Here is a 15,542-nt window from a genome sequence, read left to right as displayed (position 1 = left end):
CAAGGTGCAACTGGAAATTTAATTTCACTGGAGAGTATATTCTGTTCAGTCATGAATATAAGTTACACCAGTGTGCTTGTTTACAATTCGCCATGTCTAAATGCTCATCAACCATCTTCTAGCAGATGGATGAATTGCCCTTCAGTGAATTGCAAGACCACAGTACACACAGCGCATGGTCTTGATGTTACAGTCCAGGGTCACACATTTAATCATGTGATTGGATATTGAGCGGTAAAAGTATTCTCAAGATCATGGGAATATGAGGTCCATTTGCAGGAGTGATCAGTGACACTGAACTCAAGACAATATTTAGTGTCGTCCTGAAATGTGCAACTGTTGGACATTTGGATTGATCAAGATAGACAGAGTTTTAATCAGTAAGGGAATCAAGGGTCATGGGGAAAAGGCAAGAAAGTGGAGTTAAGGATTATCAGATCAACCATGATCTCATTGAATGGCGGAGCAGACTCGATGGACTGAATGGCCTACTTCTGCTCCTACGTCTTATGGTAAAACATTTCCCTCGGTTGTGAGGAGGTGGTCAGGGTTGGGTACATTGTTTGTTCTTTAGGCCCCTCTTTCATCAGTAAAATATCACTGTTCCTTCCTAGTCTAGCATTGAAAGATTCGTGAAACATACATTTTTGTAATGTGGAGATGAACAGATGGATAGGAGAAATTGCAATTTACAATGAATGTAACTTGTTTTTTTTTTAACCCTCTCACAGACTTGTGTTTTTTGATCAAGAAGGGTCCTTAAAAGAGGTTCAGAGAATTAAAGGCGTGTTTGGTACACTGCAGGAAGAATTGAAGGTAACTGGGGACATAAATCGTAGACTTGTTGAACTAGATTGTTCCAACAACAGTAGCAGCTGTGAGGCTGGTTGTAAATGCTGGTGCTTTTTACTTATCCAAATGTTGTTTTCCAGTAAATTGGTAACTTGTTTTAAATGCGATATGCAGTATAATTATTTAAAATATATCTACCAAATATAAACAGCTTTTTTATGTTCCGTATTCAATGTGAATTGTATGGCAATTAGCATGTATTTCTTCAATGTATAAAAGAGATGTTCAATCTCTGTCCTTCCCAATCTTTTGAAATGCACTCACCATGCCAAGACAACTGTTTGATAGCTTTTCTGAATCTAAATCTGGTTTAAAAAAGTAGGATAAGAGTGACGTCTGTCATATTGTTCAGAGGTAGTTGTTAACTTGGGTGATTGAAGTGTATCAGCATACACCAAAAAAAATCAAAGTGATAAAGATGCAAAGAATGGCTCCCTGATGGCTCAGCTGATTTAGAAACAGGAGTGCAGGCTACTCAACCCCTCGAGCCTCTTCCTCCACTCAGTGAGATCATGGTGGATTTCTATCCTATTTCCATCCAGCCACCTTACTCCATACCCTGTATTGCTTTTTGTAGTTGAGAGCTCCACACCTCTACCACCATTTGCATAAAGAAATGTTTCGACTTCTCTCTTGAATGGCCTGGCTCTGATTTTAAAGATATGGCCCCTTGTCCTAGGCTCGCCCATCAGCCCCATGGATAAGGAAATTTCCAGGTTTGCTCCCCGGACCACGCTAGGTTAGCCAGTCTTAGCTTTGGCAGTTGTTGACGTGCTACCCTTGACTACATTCACCTCTTCCTAGGGGGAAAAGTTGGCAGGGGGGCAGTGAGGGCATGGTGAAATAAATAACATCCGTCTATCAAAAGGCGCAAAGGTAGGTCGTAAAACAATTCTCAGCAGTAAGTGGGGGGTGGGGGGGGAAATCACCTGAGGAATAAACTTTCTGCAAATCCCTTACAAAGAACCTGCTGTGCTCTTTAAAATCACTTCCAGCTTTCCTCTACTGCTTAGCAACTTTGGATATCCAGGCATGGTAGGATAGAAAGCAACATATGGGATCACTAATTCACTACCTCTTTATTTGAAGGTAACATCCCATTTTAGGGTGAACACTTCTGCTTTTTTACTGGACATCATGGCAGGAAATGGGTTGGCAGAAGTGATCAGGGAGCTAACATAATGGGTCTCCTGGCCTGCTTTGTCCAACCGACTACCATCTAAAAATCAACCAGGGTGACATTGTAAAACTAGATCATAAGGGAAAATCAGAACACTACATTTAACTCCTGCAGCCAGCTAAAATGTGGAAGTGTGGGAGCATCTGCCCTCTCAGTAAATCTAATGCACCATGAAAAATGTCTCATTAAAATGTAGGAGCCGAATTTACTTGGTCACTCCAGTGGACTCCCATCATAACTTCAGTGGCGCAACCAGAAACTCCATATCAGTCAGGATATACCTCGGCTTGCTCTAACTCAGCCGGTACAGAGCTGGTGTTGGAATTTCCAACATCCTTGGCTTTAATGTCATTCGGTGCATGTTTACATCCAATCAGATGAGCTGTGCCAAGCACAAGAAGGAAGCAGTGTGCACCACCAGGGGCAAATCAAATTGGAGCTTTGAAGATTAAAATGAATTTTTAAGAAAACATTTAGAAGAGGGCTGGAGAAGTGCTTCTCAGAAGGAGGGAGATACCCATATGTAGCAGCCAAGTGCTGGCAATGCTGCCTCCTTCAAGCACATCACTCAGTACCACCCATTATGCCTCTAATTTAAAATCCTAGCTGTGTCTCCTTTCCTCCCTCCAAGATGCCTTCCCATGCCCTCTCTGACAACATGGTACCCACTGTGGAACAGGCAACGGATGGGGGCAGAGGTGGGGGAGGTACAAATTACATGCCCTCTTATTGACTGCCAATTCTGAGAATGTCAGTGCTGGAGGGCAACAGCTTGTGCAATCCTGGCACAATTGTTGGGAATGTGGCCTGGGGATTTACCGGTTAACTGAATTAAAAAGAAAACAGACATCAGTGAAAATTATCCCAATCTAAAGAAGAGGCCTCAGTACATAATTATTACAGGATCTGAATCAAGCATGATTCTTTGGAGCCGCAATGAGGAGCTTTTGGCTAACAAAGAGCCCAAGGTGATTCTGCAGATAAAATATTTGAACGTTACTCAGTTGGATATGTACTTGTTTCGTGTTGTAATTACATGTGGCAAGTGTTAAAACTAAAAAAAAATCTTACATCGGCTAGTATAAAGTTCTTTTCACTGAGTTTGTTACAGGCTAACTGTGTATTCTTTAATTCTCTTCAACCTGGCACTTCCCCAACAGGTTTCACTCCTCTTGTGTTACTCCTTATCCCCTTCCCCCTCCATTCCTTCACCCGTGAACCCTCCGCCTTTTCTGTTCTCCCTTTCTCCATCTACATACACCCCAAGTAGTACTGTAGAAATGCAAGTTCTTGAGGGAATTGCACGATCTCTCTTTTTTACACTTTTGGGGTTGTATTTTCCAAGCATGGTATATTCTGTGTATGGGACTTAACTAAATGCAGTAAAGTTGATCTTTATTGGGGAGATTCTGAAATGAAGCAAGCAGGAAAAATGTTAACATCTGAACTGTCTTTTGTTCAAATTGTTAAATTTGTTTATTACCATGCATAGATTCTTAATACATGAAAGATTGTTATGTTCAATAGTTCACTGACCAAAATATATGACCTGTGTCTCTTGTATAAATTTTGGTATTCCTGTGCAGTCATGTTGCACTGTTTGAAACTAACTGACCATTAATTGTTAACAGTATTGCAAATATAGTATTTTACAATTCATTCCATATCTCAAAATTGGAAAATAGTTGGTGCATTAGAAGCAGTAATCCCATCAAAAAATTCAGTTGAACATCAAACATCTCAAGTTTCTTCCATGAATTTATTTGCTTTTTGAATTAGGTTATTTTTACTCCATATTGAATCGTCTACAATTAAATTATGCTGGTTCTAGAAATGGACATTCTGTTGGCTCAGTTTGTTAGAAACATCAACTGTTGTGCATTAGAATGTAGATTTTTGGCTGTCATTTTCTTCGTTTCCTCCAACCTCCAAAATCGGATGAAGTATCAGCTTCACCTGTTCAGGTCGATATGGTGCCAAGCAGACGTGAACAGGTTTTCCACACGAGTGTGATTCACTATGGGCTGCAGGAGCCCACATTCTAGTGACTGTTCATAAATTGGAATTGATGAAAGATTGGGAGCAGATTTTCAGGTCACTGCCCTCGTCTGGTTCTCTAGCAAAATTGTGAGCAATCTTGAACAAGAACCAAGGGGGAGATGGGGAGAATTTTTTATGTATTGTTATTAAGAATTGTTATGATCAGAACTGCACTGCCTGAAAGAGTGGAGGAAGTAAATTCAATATTAACTTTCAGAAGGAAATTGGATATATAATTGAAAAGGAAAATTTTGAACGGCTATGGGGAAATGGGTGAGACTAATTAGATAGTTCTTTCAAAGAGCTGGTATATAGGCACAATGGACCGAATGGTCTCCTGTTCTGCAAAATTCTCAATTTTACTTGTATCTAGAAGTGAAAAACAGTATGTTAGATTGGCTGGAGGCCTATCAACATACAGGGCATTGTCTTAATTCATAATGGATAATGGGCATCCAAAACTGAACATAGTACTCAAACTGCTCCAGCTGTTACGAACAAGCTTGTTTGGAACACTAAATTTGCTTCCAAATCTCCATGACGGGTGAGTAGGAAGTGGAGGAGTTCCAGACATATAGAGAAAGAGGCAGACTTTAGCAGAACAATATGGTAAAGAGTCAAATACAAGCAGTGAGACAATTATAAACCAATTAGAGCCAATAAGAAAGAGACTCTGATACCACTCGCCGCACCACTCACGATATATACCAATATATTTGCACAGTGTGATCAATAATGTAAGACATTTGAAATGGTACTTTTGCTTTAGTTCAAGAACTTTCAATATATACAGATAATAAATTCCATATTTTCATTACTTTAATCCCACCTTGTCATAGACCACTTGTTTAAAGGTAGAAGAAAGTGAACGCTCAGTGGAACGTTTGCTAACTGATGTACGACGACTCAGGGAAACAGTATCTGAGAAGAAAAGGCTGCGCGCACTGATTCCAGGTAGGATCTGTGAGTACTGGGATAAATATCCCAGCGGCATTCTACTTTTTAAAAATAGAATTAGAAGTTAAGTTAATGATAGACCTTGGTGGTTTCAAAAAGAAGTTTAGTTTCTGCTTCAGGATTCTCATCATAAACTTAAGTTCAATACAAGACAGTGTGGAATATCCTTTCCCCAGAACAGGAGTAAGGCCGTGTATCCAGATTATAGCTCAAGCACTAGAATTTCATGTAATAAAAATAGACAGAGCTGGAAATACTCAAGAAGTCTGGCAGCATCTGTGGGAAGAGAAACAGAGTTAACATTTCGAATTGAATATGACTCCTCTTCAGAACTGAAGGATAGAAATATGATGGATTTTATGCTGTCAAACAGGATGGGGAAAAGAACAAAAGGGAAGGTCTAGGCTAGGGAGATGGCAGGAGAAATTAAATGACAAAGATGCTCTGCAACAAAAGGCAAAAAGAGTGGTAATGGTTTTAGTAAAGAAACAAAGCATTTGTTCAGAGTGAATGTAAATGCCAGAATAATGGACAACTCTGTCCAAAGTCGAAAAACATGAAAAGCAAGATTCAAACTGGCATATCACAAAAAAACAGATCAAAATTGGGGACAGAGTTCATGGTCTGAAATTGCTGATCTCAGTGTTGAGTTCACAAGGCTATAAAGTGCCTTTGCTTTTGTTGAAGAAAATTTAAAAGTTAATAAGTATTGCAGTTTTTCAAACACAGTAATGACCTTCATATGAGCTGCCCATTAAGATATCGTAGCATATCATAGGATAGCTATGCATCAGACGCGGGGGAGGTGATGGCGTAGTGATATTGTCACTAGACTAGTAATCCATAGACCAGGGTAATGCTCTGGGGACCCGGGTTTGAATACCACTATAGCGGATGAAATTTGAATTCAATAAAAATCTATGCTGATTGTCATAAAAACCCATCTGGTTCACTAGCGTCCTTTAGGAACTCCAGACCCATAGCAATGTGGTTGACAGTCAGTTGTATCAAATCGCTATGAAGTCTAAAAGGAATGGAACCGGACGGACCAACCGGCATCAACCTAGGCACCAGCAATGACAAAGGCAAACTCAGCCATGTGGACCCTCCTTACTAACATCTGGGGGCTAGTGCCAGGAGAGACTAGTCAAGCAACAGCCTGACATAGTCGTACCCATGGAATCATACTTTACTGACAATGTCCCAGATACCACCATCATCCCCGGGTATGTGCTGCCCCACCGGCAGGACAGAACCAGCAGAGGTGGCGGCACAGTGGCATTCAGGGTCACCCCTGGTTCAATGAAGAGTGCAGGAGGGCATGCCAGGAGCAGCACCAGGCATACTTAAACATGAGGTGTCATCCTGGTGAAGCTACTACTTGCGTGCCAAACAGCATCAGCAAACGATAGACAGATAAAAGCAAAATACTGTGGATGCTGGAAACCTGAAATCAAAGCAGAAAACTCTGGAAAAACTCATCAGGTCTGGCAGCATGTGTGGAGAGAGAAACAAAGTTAATGTTTCGAAGCTGTATGACTTCTTCAGAAAAAGACTCAAAACATTAACTCTGTTTCTCTCTCCACACATGCTGCCAGACCTGCTGAGTTTTTCCAGTGTTTTCTGATTTTCTTATGTAAAGCGATAGACAGAGCTAAGCGATTCCACAATCAACAGATCAGACCTAAGCTCTGCAGTCCTGCCACATCCAGTCGTGAATAGTGATGAACAATTAAGGAACTCACTGGAGGAGGGGGCTCCACAAATATACCCATCCTCAATGATGGAGGAGCACATCAGTGCAAAAGATAAGGCTGAAGGTTGTTGCAAACGCTTCGTTGGATCATCCATCTCGGCCTCTTCTGGAGGTCCCCAGCATCACAATCTTCAACTAATTCGATTCACTCCATGTGATATCAAGAAACGGCTGAAAGCACTGGATTCTGCAAAGGCTATGGGCCCTGACAATATTCCGGCAATAGTACTGAAGACTTGTGCCCCAGATTGCCATGCCCCTAGCCTTGCTGTTCCAGTACAGCTACAACACTGGCATCTACCTGGCAATGTGGAAAATTGCCCAGGTATGTCCTGTGTACACAAAGAAGGACAAATCCAACCCGGCCAATAACCGCCCCATCAGTCTACTCTCCATCATCAGTAAAGTGATGGATGGGATCATCAACAGTGCTATCAGGCGGCACTTGCTTAGCAATAACCTGCTTACTGTGCTCAGTTTGGGTTCCGCCAGGGCTACTGAGCTCCTGACCTCATTACAGCCTTGGTTCAATCATGAACAAAAGAGCTAAACTCCAGATGTGAGGTAAGAGTGACTGCCCTTGACATCAAGGCAGCATTTGACCGAGTGTAGCATTAAGGGGCCCGAACAAAAACTGAAATCGGTAGGGGGAAACTGGTTGGAGTCATACCTAGCACAAAGGAAGATGGCTGTGGCTATTGGAGCTCAATCATCTCAGTTCCAGGACATCACTGCAGGAGTTCCTCAAGGTAGTGTCCTAGGCCCAACCATCTTCAACTGCTTCCATCATAAGGTCAGAAGTGGGGATGTTTGCTGATGATTGCACAATGTTCAGCACCATTTGTGACACCTCAGATTAAAGCAGTCCATGTCCAAATGCAGCAAGACCTGGACAATATCCAGGCTTGGGCTGACAAGTTGCAAGTAACATTCGTGCCACACAAGAAATGACCATCTCCAAGTAGAGCTCGCCCCATAACATTCAGTGGCATTACCATTGTGAATCCCCCATTATCAGCATCCTGGGGGTTACCATTGACCAGAAATTGAACTGGACTAGCCATATAAATAACTACAAGAGCACGTCAGAGGCTAGGAATCCTGTGGTGAGTAACTCACCCCATAATTCCCCAAAGCCTGTCCACCATCTACAAGGCACAAGTCAGGAGTGTGATTGAATACTCCCCATTTGCCTGGATGAGTGCAGCTGCAACAACATTCAAGAAGCTTGACACCAGCCAGGACAAAGCAGCCCACTTGATTGACACCCCCATCCACAAACATTCACTCCCTCCACCACTGATGCACAATGGCAGTAGGGTATACCATCTACAAGATGCACTGCAAGAACTCATTCAGGCTCTTAAGACAGCACCTTCCAAACCCACAACTATCACCATCCAGGAGGACAATGGCAGCAGACACATAGGAACACCACCACCTGGAAGTTCCCCTCCAAGTCACTCACTATCCTGACTTGGAAATATATCACCGTTCCTTCATTATCGCTGGTTCAAAATCCTGGAACTCTCTACCTAATAGCACTGTGGGTATACCTACACCTGGACTGCAGCATTCAAGGAGGCAGCTCACCACCACCTTCTTGAGGGCAATTAGGGTTGGGCAATAAATGCCGGCCTAGCCAGCGATGCTCACGTCCCATGAATGAATAAAAAATATACACATTATTTGTAATTGAAGTAGAAAAATATTAACCTGAAAGAAGTAGGTTTGGTTCCCCATATATGGCAGCTTAACTGGTCTAAACCAGAGTAACATTGGGGCTACTACTATTATTTTCAACAAACCCAAACCAAGGGAAGTGTTAAGTAAGGTAATACCCCGGGTTGCTACTCAAAAACCTCTATTGGTGATGCGTTTACCTTGGATGTGGATGAGGTTATGCTTGGCTCTAATGGATCGATACGATTAAGTAGCTTGCCAAAGATCAGATATAAAGAGTATCTAAAATGGGGGCAAGGTACCTAGAACAATGCTTGACTTGAGTTGGGGCTTTCAGGGGAAGGTGAAAGGGAGAAAATAAACATCTATAATAGATTTACAAATATTGATCTATACAAATTTCCTGTCAACTTTCCCATTAAAACTTCCTAAAACACATTTATAATAGAAACTATCCAAGTAAACTTGCCATACTGAAGGTGCTGCAGAGCCACTACTGTCAGGAGGTTGTAATTACAGAGGGACAACTTTACATAAGCAGTTTCCATTATACATGTGGGCATAGGAATTTGTAATCGACATGTAAAAATGACAATCTTTGTCTTTAAAGTGAGGACTGTCTAAGTGCTCTTGTCCAGTTGTTCCCCCCACCCTCTAACCCTGCTTTACCTGAAGACTATACATGGATTTGACTCACTATGTAACGTAATGAGAAATTGACTAGCATTCGCAAATTGGCTGCTGCATTTCTTACATTACAATAGTGATTACGTTTTAAAAGTACTTCATTGGCAGTAAAGCATTTTGGGATGTCCAGAAGTTGTGAAAGGCATATATAGATTTGCGTCTTTATTTTTATTGTAAACTAATTAATTTCTAGTTTAGTGTCCCTTTTTGGAAATGCACACAATTTATTACACACCATTAGTATAAGGTACCATTGGGCAAATATTTTTCCTATCCATTTATAAATGGGAAATTTATGCAATACCAAGTGGCTCCCGAACTATTTTTTCCATAGTCCTATAACTGACATAAGTGCAGAAGCATTTTACACGCTAACCTTTTCTACTTTTTTTAAATACAGGAGAGAAACAGAATCATGACCTGATGGAAAAGAACATACACTTGTGTCAGGCTTTGAAGAAAGCTTTCCCAAACTCAAAACTTTTACAGTCTGTGTCAATTACAAGAGAGGGTCAAGTTCTGCCAGTTCAGTGTCACAGTGAAGACAACAGGATGAGCATAAAAGACACGGTCACTCAGGTCTCAGGAAAAAGCATCCATACATCATCCTCCGAGAGGGCTAACGCTTCCGGGATTACATGTAAACGGAAAGCAAAAAACTGTCTTAATCGCCTAAGTCGGGGTAAGAAACGGAGAACAGTTTGGCCAAAGGCCAGGAGATCAGCAAGTAGAGACAGTGAGGGCAGTGAAACGGATTCAGTGAACAGATTGACTGAGTCGGAGAATGAAGGGGATGTGCTAGATCAGTACAACAATGATATAAGGCGTTCAGCTTCACCAACATTCTGAACTTTACAAACACTTGGACCTGAACCACAATAAAGCAATCCTTACTTGAGAAATGCAAAGTGCCAAATCTTTTTCCACACGGATATTGAAAAGGATGTTCGCCTTTCTTCAGATGGAAAGCATGTTGCGACTTGGGGAGGAGGAGAGGGAAGTACTTTATCCTGAGGAAAGTACTTCATTTTTTTAAATCAATTACAGTGACTTCACTTTTTGAAATATTCAGCAGTTATACTGGAGGCATAAGTAATTTTAATTTTTTGCAGAATCAATGTACCTGTGATGAGGTTAAGAAATGGTTTTGGAATACAGTACTGTCTTTTCACTATTAGTGCCTGGAATTAAATCTCTCTTCTCTCCTGTCCTTGGTTTTTGAAAAACAGATTTGTTTTTTTTTCTGCTCCCTTTGGCACCCAGCTGTGCTCCAGGCCACTCAATAAGCTTCTCCATAAACCCCTAAAATGGAGCTGTGGTCATCCTGCTGAGTGGTCATCTAAGGCTAGTGAGTAACTTCTTCGATGCTTAAGCAGTGGGGACACACGGAACATTAGTACTTCCCCGTTGGAAAACCAAGTTACAAAGTGGAAGGACTAGCAAATATATGCAAACCTTTTAAGTTTGCAGGGCTAAAATGTGCAAAATTACAATATTTTTGTTGAAAATAAAACCTTTTACAATATCTAGTACTTCTACAAGCAACCTAATCTCAGGCTAATTTTCAAATGTAAAACTGGCTATAATTTGACATTGACTTGACATTTCCTTCAAAGGCAATAAGAATGGCTGCTGCTGGAAGACGGTGTTCCGATGTTGGATGTTATGGATGCAAATGACATTCACTGCTGACGCGTCCCAAGGTGCTTCACGAATATAACCTAGATAAAAATCATCAGCCAAAGAAAATGATCAGATAGCTGAACAAAAGCTGGGTGAAAGAAGTAGGTTTTAAGGAGCTTCTTAGTGTAAGACAATGGTGAAGATGTTTAAGGAGAGAATTCCAGAGCTTTGGGCCTAGATAGCAGAAGCACAACTGCCAATAGAGGGGGCAAATGAAGTGGTGGATGAACAAGACACTAGAATTGGCAGAACACAGTTCTCAGAGGGTTCTAGTGCTGGAGGAGGTTGCAGGAAGGGATGAGGATGAGAATTGAATGAAAGAATTGTTGGACCAGGAGCCAGTGCATACCGAGCAGCACTGTTATGGAGGTGGTCTTTGTGATGGAGAGGATATGGGGTCAGAAGCTCAACTCAGCTTCAAATAGGACAAAGAGGTTACAAACAGTTTGGTTCAGCCTGGGGCAATAGCCAAGAAGGAGAAGAAATCGATGGCTGGACTGCAGAATTTTGTCACGGACCAAAAGCAATGGCTTCAATCTTAGTTGGGGGAAATTTGCCTCATCTGGGGTTGGATGTCAGACTAGAAGTTTGACAACACAGACAGTGGAGGGTTAAAAGGTGGTGAGGTAGCAATGGGTATCTCCAGCTTTAATGTGCACTTGGACATGTTTTTTGATGGTGTCAAGGTAGATACAGCATTATTCATCTGAGCACAGGCTGTCACTGTCCCACTTGAATCAAGCAGTGGGAAAGAACATAATAAATGTTCAGTAATTTGTCTTGTTTTTTCTTAAAGGAGTAGTGATAGGATTGCTGAAGGACCAGCTGTATCAGTTGGTGATCTTTGAAGTTGTCTAAGGACAGACTTTAGTATGCCTAATTTCAAACAGCAGCTATTAGGTGGAGTGTTATATGTGGTATAGATTGGACCAACTGTTGCCTGGAGTGCCTTCAATATGTGACAATACCAGTAGCAGCCGCAGTGGAGACCTCTGTTCTACGGGCCATGGACACAGTGAGGATATCTCATTCTCCCATTGCTGCTGTAGAAGCTTGGAGGCACAAATTCCAAGATGCTGTCAGAGCTGATTAACTCATGTGGAGAAGATTTGTCTCAATAAGAGATGCTCTGAGATCTTGCAGATCGTCACCACTGTGTTCATTTCGATCACTGGGTATCCTCCAGTGCTATGTGCCAAGCAGTACTAATGTGCTAGCATAAAGCCCTGAAACCTCAAAGCAATGAGGCTCTAGCAAAGGAGATCCCTGGTTATCCCTTATAAAGGTCCATCATAGATATGTGGAAATCCTTTATCCTCTACTGTTTGTACATAGGAGGACACACTAGAGGAATTCAGCTTCTCATGTTTGTTCTACATTCTATTAGATAATGGCTGGCCTGTACCTCAACTCTGTTTGCATATCCATAATCTCTTGCTGCTTTTACCTAACGATCTGTCTGTCTCAGTCTTGAATTTCAATTGACCCACGTCCAGAGTCTTTTTGGGGGGAGAGAATTCCAAATTTCCACCACCTGTGCGTAAAACTACTTCCTGCTTTCACTCCTCAATAGTCTAACTCTCATTTTAAAATTATCCTTTTGTTTTGGGCTTCCCTCCTGGAAGAAGTATTGAGTGTATAGAATCCTTTAATTGTTTAACATCTAATAAATCACCCCATATCCTAAATTCAAGGGAATTCAAGCCAGGTTTGTCACAATTTAAGTCCTGGTACCATTCTGCTGACTGTACCGTACTTTAAGACCAAAATATCCTTCCAGAAGAGTGGTCCCAGAAACTGAAAACAATACTCAATAAGGGTTCAATCAAACAGTGGCCTTGCACAACTGCAGTATCACTTTCTCACTTATTCAAACCCTTGGGATAAAGGGCAAAATTCCAATGGTGTTTTTGATGAAAAGCTAATGCAGTACAAAAAGTAGTGATGCATACGTGGACATCTAAATCCCTTTGCTCCTTGTTGCTCATTGTTTAGAAAATATTCTAATTTGTCATTCTTGGCTCCAAAATGAACAGCCTTACTATTTCCATACTGAACTGTAGCTTCCATAGTTTTGTCCACTCATCTATGATTATGATTTCCTATTCCCATCTACAAAATTACTGTGCTTACTAACTTTATCGTCTACAAACATGGATTTATAAGTCATTGTTTTATTTATATACACAGTGAAACGCTGAGGCCCTACTATGGGGAATGTCACTTGTCATATCCCAACCAATTAGCAAGCACCAGATAGAAGTTCATGACACAAAATGTGGTTGCAAAACACAATTAATGTTGTTGTTCTGTCAGATTAATGCTGAAGAGGATGTGGCCAGGGTGCATGTTCATATACATTACCCGTGCATGCCCTGAATCCAACTACTTTGCGAAGCATACTGGCCCATCAAAGGATATGACCAGCATCAACATTCCTTCACTCACCAACTTGTCTGCTAGGTTTGTGCACAATGTTACCTGAGATTTAGACTACAAAAAAAATGTCACTGCTATCAGTACCAAGCATTGTGGACTGACTGGAATCCTAAATGAGTTCCCTCTCACAAAATACTTTTGTAGAGGGAGGTTCTGGTTTGGGAGCACATTAACTGATCCACAACTGCAGAAAAGATATGCCCATCTGTAATTTTTTTTTAAAAAGTGTATTACCTTCATGTCAGGCCACATCACCTCTTGCCCCACCTCCATATTCACCCCTCATCTTGAAGCGTGTGAAACTGCAAGTGTACATAGCCATGTCATCAATATGTCCTCTTGTAATACTGTTGAAAATATACTACTGTATCAATGTAAAACCAGTGTGCAATTTTTCTCCTTTGCAAAAAAAAATAAACCTTTATACTTTGGCTGTTATATGTTTAGTCATTTTGACTCTGTGGTAATACCTACTGTGACTTGTAGCCCCCAACCCTTAATATTTATTTCCAAGCCACCCAACTCCACCACAATGTCCTGGTGGTGAAATCTACATCCATACCTGTATTCAGACAACTCAAGTGTCATTCACTGCTCATAAATAGTTCAAATCTCTACTTATCTACCTCTAAATTGCATCGATGTAACTGTTGCAAGTCTCATGCTTGTGGAAAAATAATTACCTGGGAAACATGGTCTTACATATACTTACTCCAATGAATATCAACAATTAAATCTAAGGGGGTAAACTTATATTTCATATTTAGGATGAGATAGAAGATTACAGCGTTAGACTAATCTCAATGGGAAATTCATGACAGGACTGCCATTAAAATGTGGGCTACTCACTGTAGCTCTCAAGCTTTAACTCTATAGAATGAAGTTTTGAAGCTCTAATTAGATGAGAGTTCTTCAAGTATGTGAGCTGCTAAATTTAAGGAATTACTAGATTGGGTGATAATCCAAAACCACCCTACCCAGAAACTCAACGATAATTGACATGCAGCATTTGTCTTCACAAAAGACCTCCAACGTTTCAATAGTGACAATTTTATTCAGGTAGATAAGCTTACCAATTGCAACAATCTAATTTGAGCTAAACAAGATTTGACAATAGTTTAGTAGCTTAGGGAGTAACATTTATTAATTTAATTTTTAAAAATTTGTTCATGGGATGTGGGTGTCACTGGCTAGGCCAGCATTTATTGCCCATCCCTAATTGCCCTCATTGAGGGTATTTTAAGAGTCAATCACATTGCTGTGGGTCTGGAGTCATATGTAGGCCTGATCAAGTGAGGACAGCAGATTTCCTTCCCTAAAGGACATTAGTGAATCAGATGGATCTTTACGATGGTTTTGTGGTCGTTGTCAGACTTTTAATTCCAGATTTCTATTGAATTCAAAGTTCACCATCTGCCATGGTGGGATTTGAACCCAGGTCCCCAGAGCACTGGCATGGATAGAAGATTGGCTAGCTAACAGGAAGCAGAGAATTGGCATAAATGGGTCTTTTTCTAGTTGTCAGGGTGTGCTGAGTGGTGTGCCACAGGAATCAGTGCTGGGGCCTCAACTTTTAACAATTTATATAAATGATTTGGATGAAGGGACCGAAGGAATGGTTGCTAAATTTTCTGATGACAGAGATAGGTAGAAAGTGAAGTTGTGAAGAGGATGTGAGGAGGCTACAAAGTGACATAGATAGGTTAAGTGAGTGGGCAAAGATTTGGCAAATGGAGTATAATGAGGGCAAATGTGAAATCATTCATTTTGGCAGGATGAATAAAAAAGCTTATTATCTAAATAGCGAGAGGTTGCAGAGCCCCAAGATTCAGAGGGGAGTGGGTGTTAGTGCATGAATCACAAAAGGTTAGTATGCAGGTACAGCAGGTAATTAGGAAAACTAATAGAATGTTATCATTTATTGTGAGGGGAATTGATTACAAAAGTAAGGGGGGTTATGCTTCATTTGTACAGGGCATTGGTGAGATCACATCTGGAGTACTGTGTACACTACTGGTCTCATTTAAAGAAAGATGTAAATGTGTTAGAAACAGTTCAGAGGTTTACTTGACTAGTATCAGTAATGAGTGGGTTGTCTTATGAGGAAAAGCTGGACAGGTTAAGCTTGTATCCACTGGAATTTAGACGAGTAAGAGGCAACTTAATTGAAACCTTTAAGATCCTGAGGGGTCTTGACAGGGAGGATGTTTCCTCTTGTGGGAGAATCTAGAACTAGGGGGTCACTGATTAAAAATAAGGGGTTGC

General features: G+C 41.0%; 1 protein-coding gene across 1 annotated transcript in view; it reads left to right on the top strand.

Annotated features, from left to right (window-relative positions):
* abraxas1 (abraxas 1, BRCA1 A complex subunit) overlaps nt 1–13,715 on the top strand; it is a 30,768-nt gene extending 17,053 nt beyond the window's left edge. Inside the window, exons 7-9 of the mRNA XM_078535329.1 lie at nt 732–816; nt 4,912–5,026; nt 9,556–13,715. Of these exons, the coding sequence (XP_078391455.1) occupies nt 732–816; nt 4,912–5,026; nt 9,556–10,004 (649 nt within the window). The 3' untranslated portion in view covers nt 10,005–13,715. The remainder of the gene's footprint in view (nt 1–731; nt 817–4,911; nt 5,027–9,555) is intronic.
* The last annotated feature ends 1,827 nt before the right edge of the window (nt 13,716–15,542 follow it).

Source organism: Cetorhinus maximus, chromosome 1 (genome assembly GCF_964194155.1).
Source record: "Cetorhinus maximus chromosome 1, sCetMax3.hap1.1, whole genome shotgun sequence".
Lineage (NCBI taxonomy): Eukaryota > Metazoa > Chordata > Chondrichthyes > Lamniformes > Cetorhinidae > Cetorhinus > Cetorhinus maximus.
This window is presented reverse-complemented; position numbering and strand designations above follow the sequence as displayed.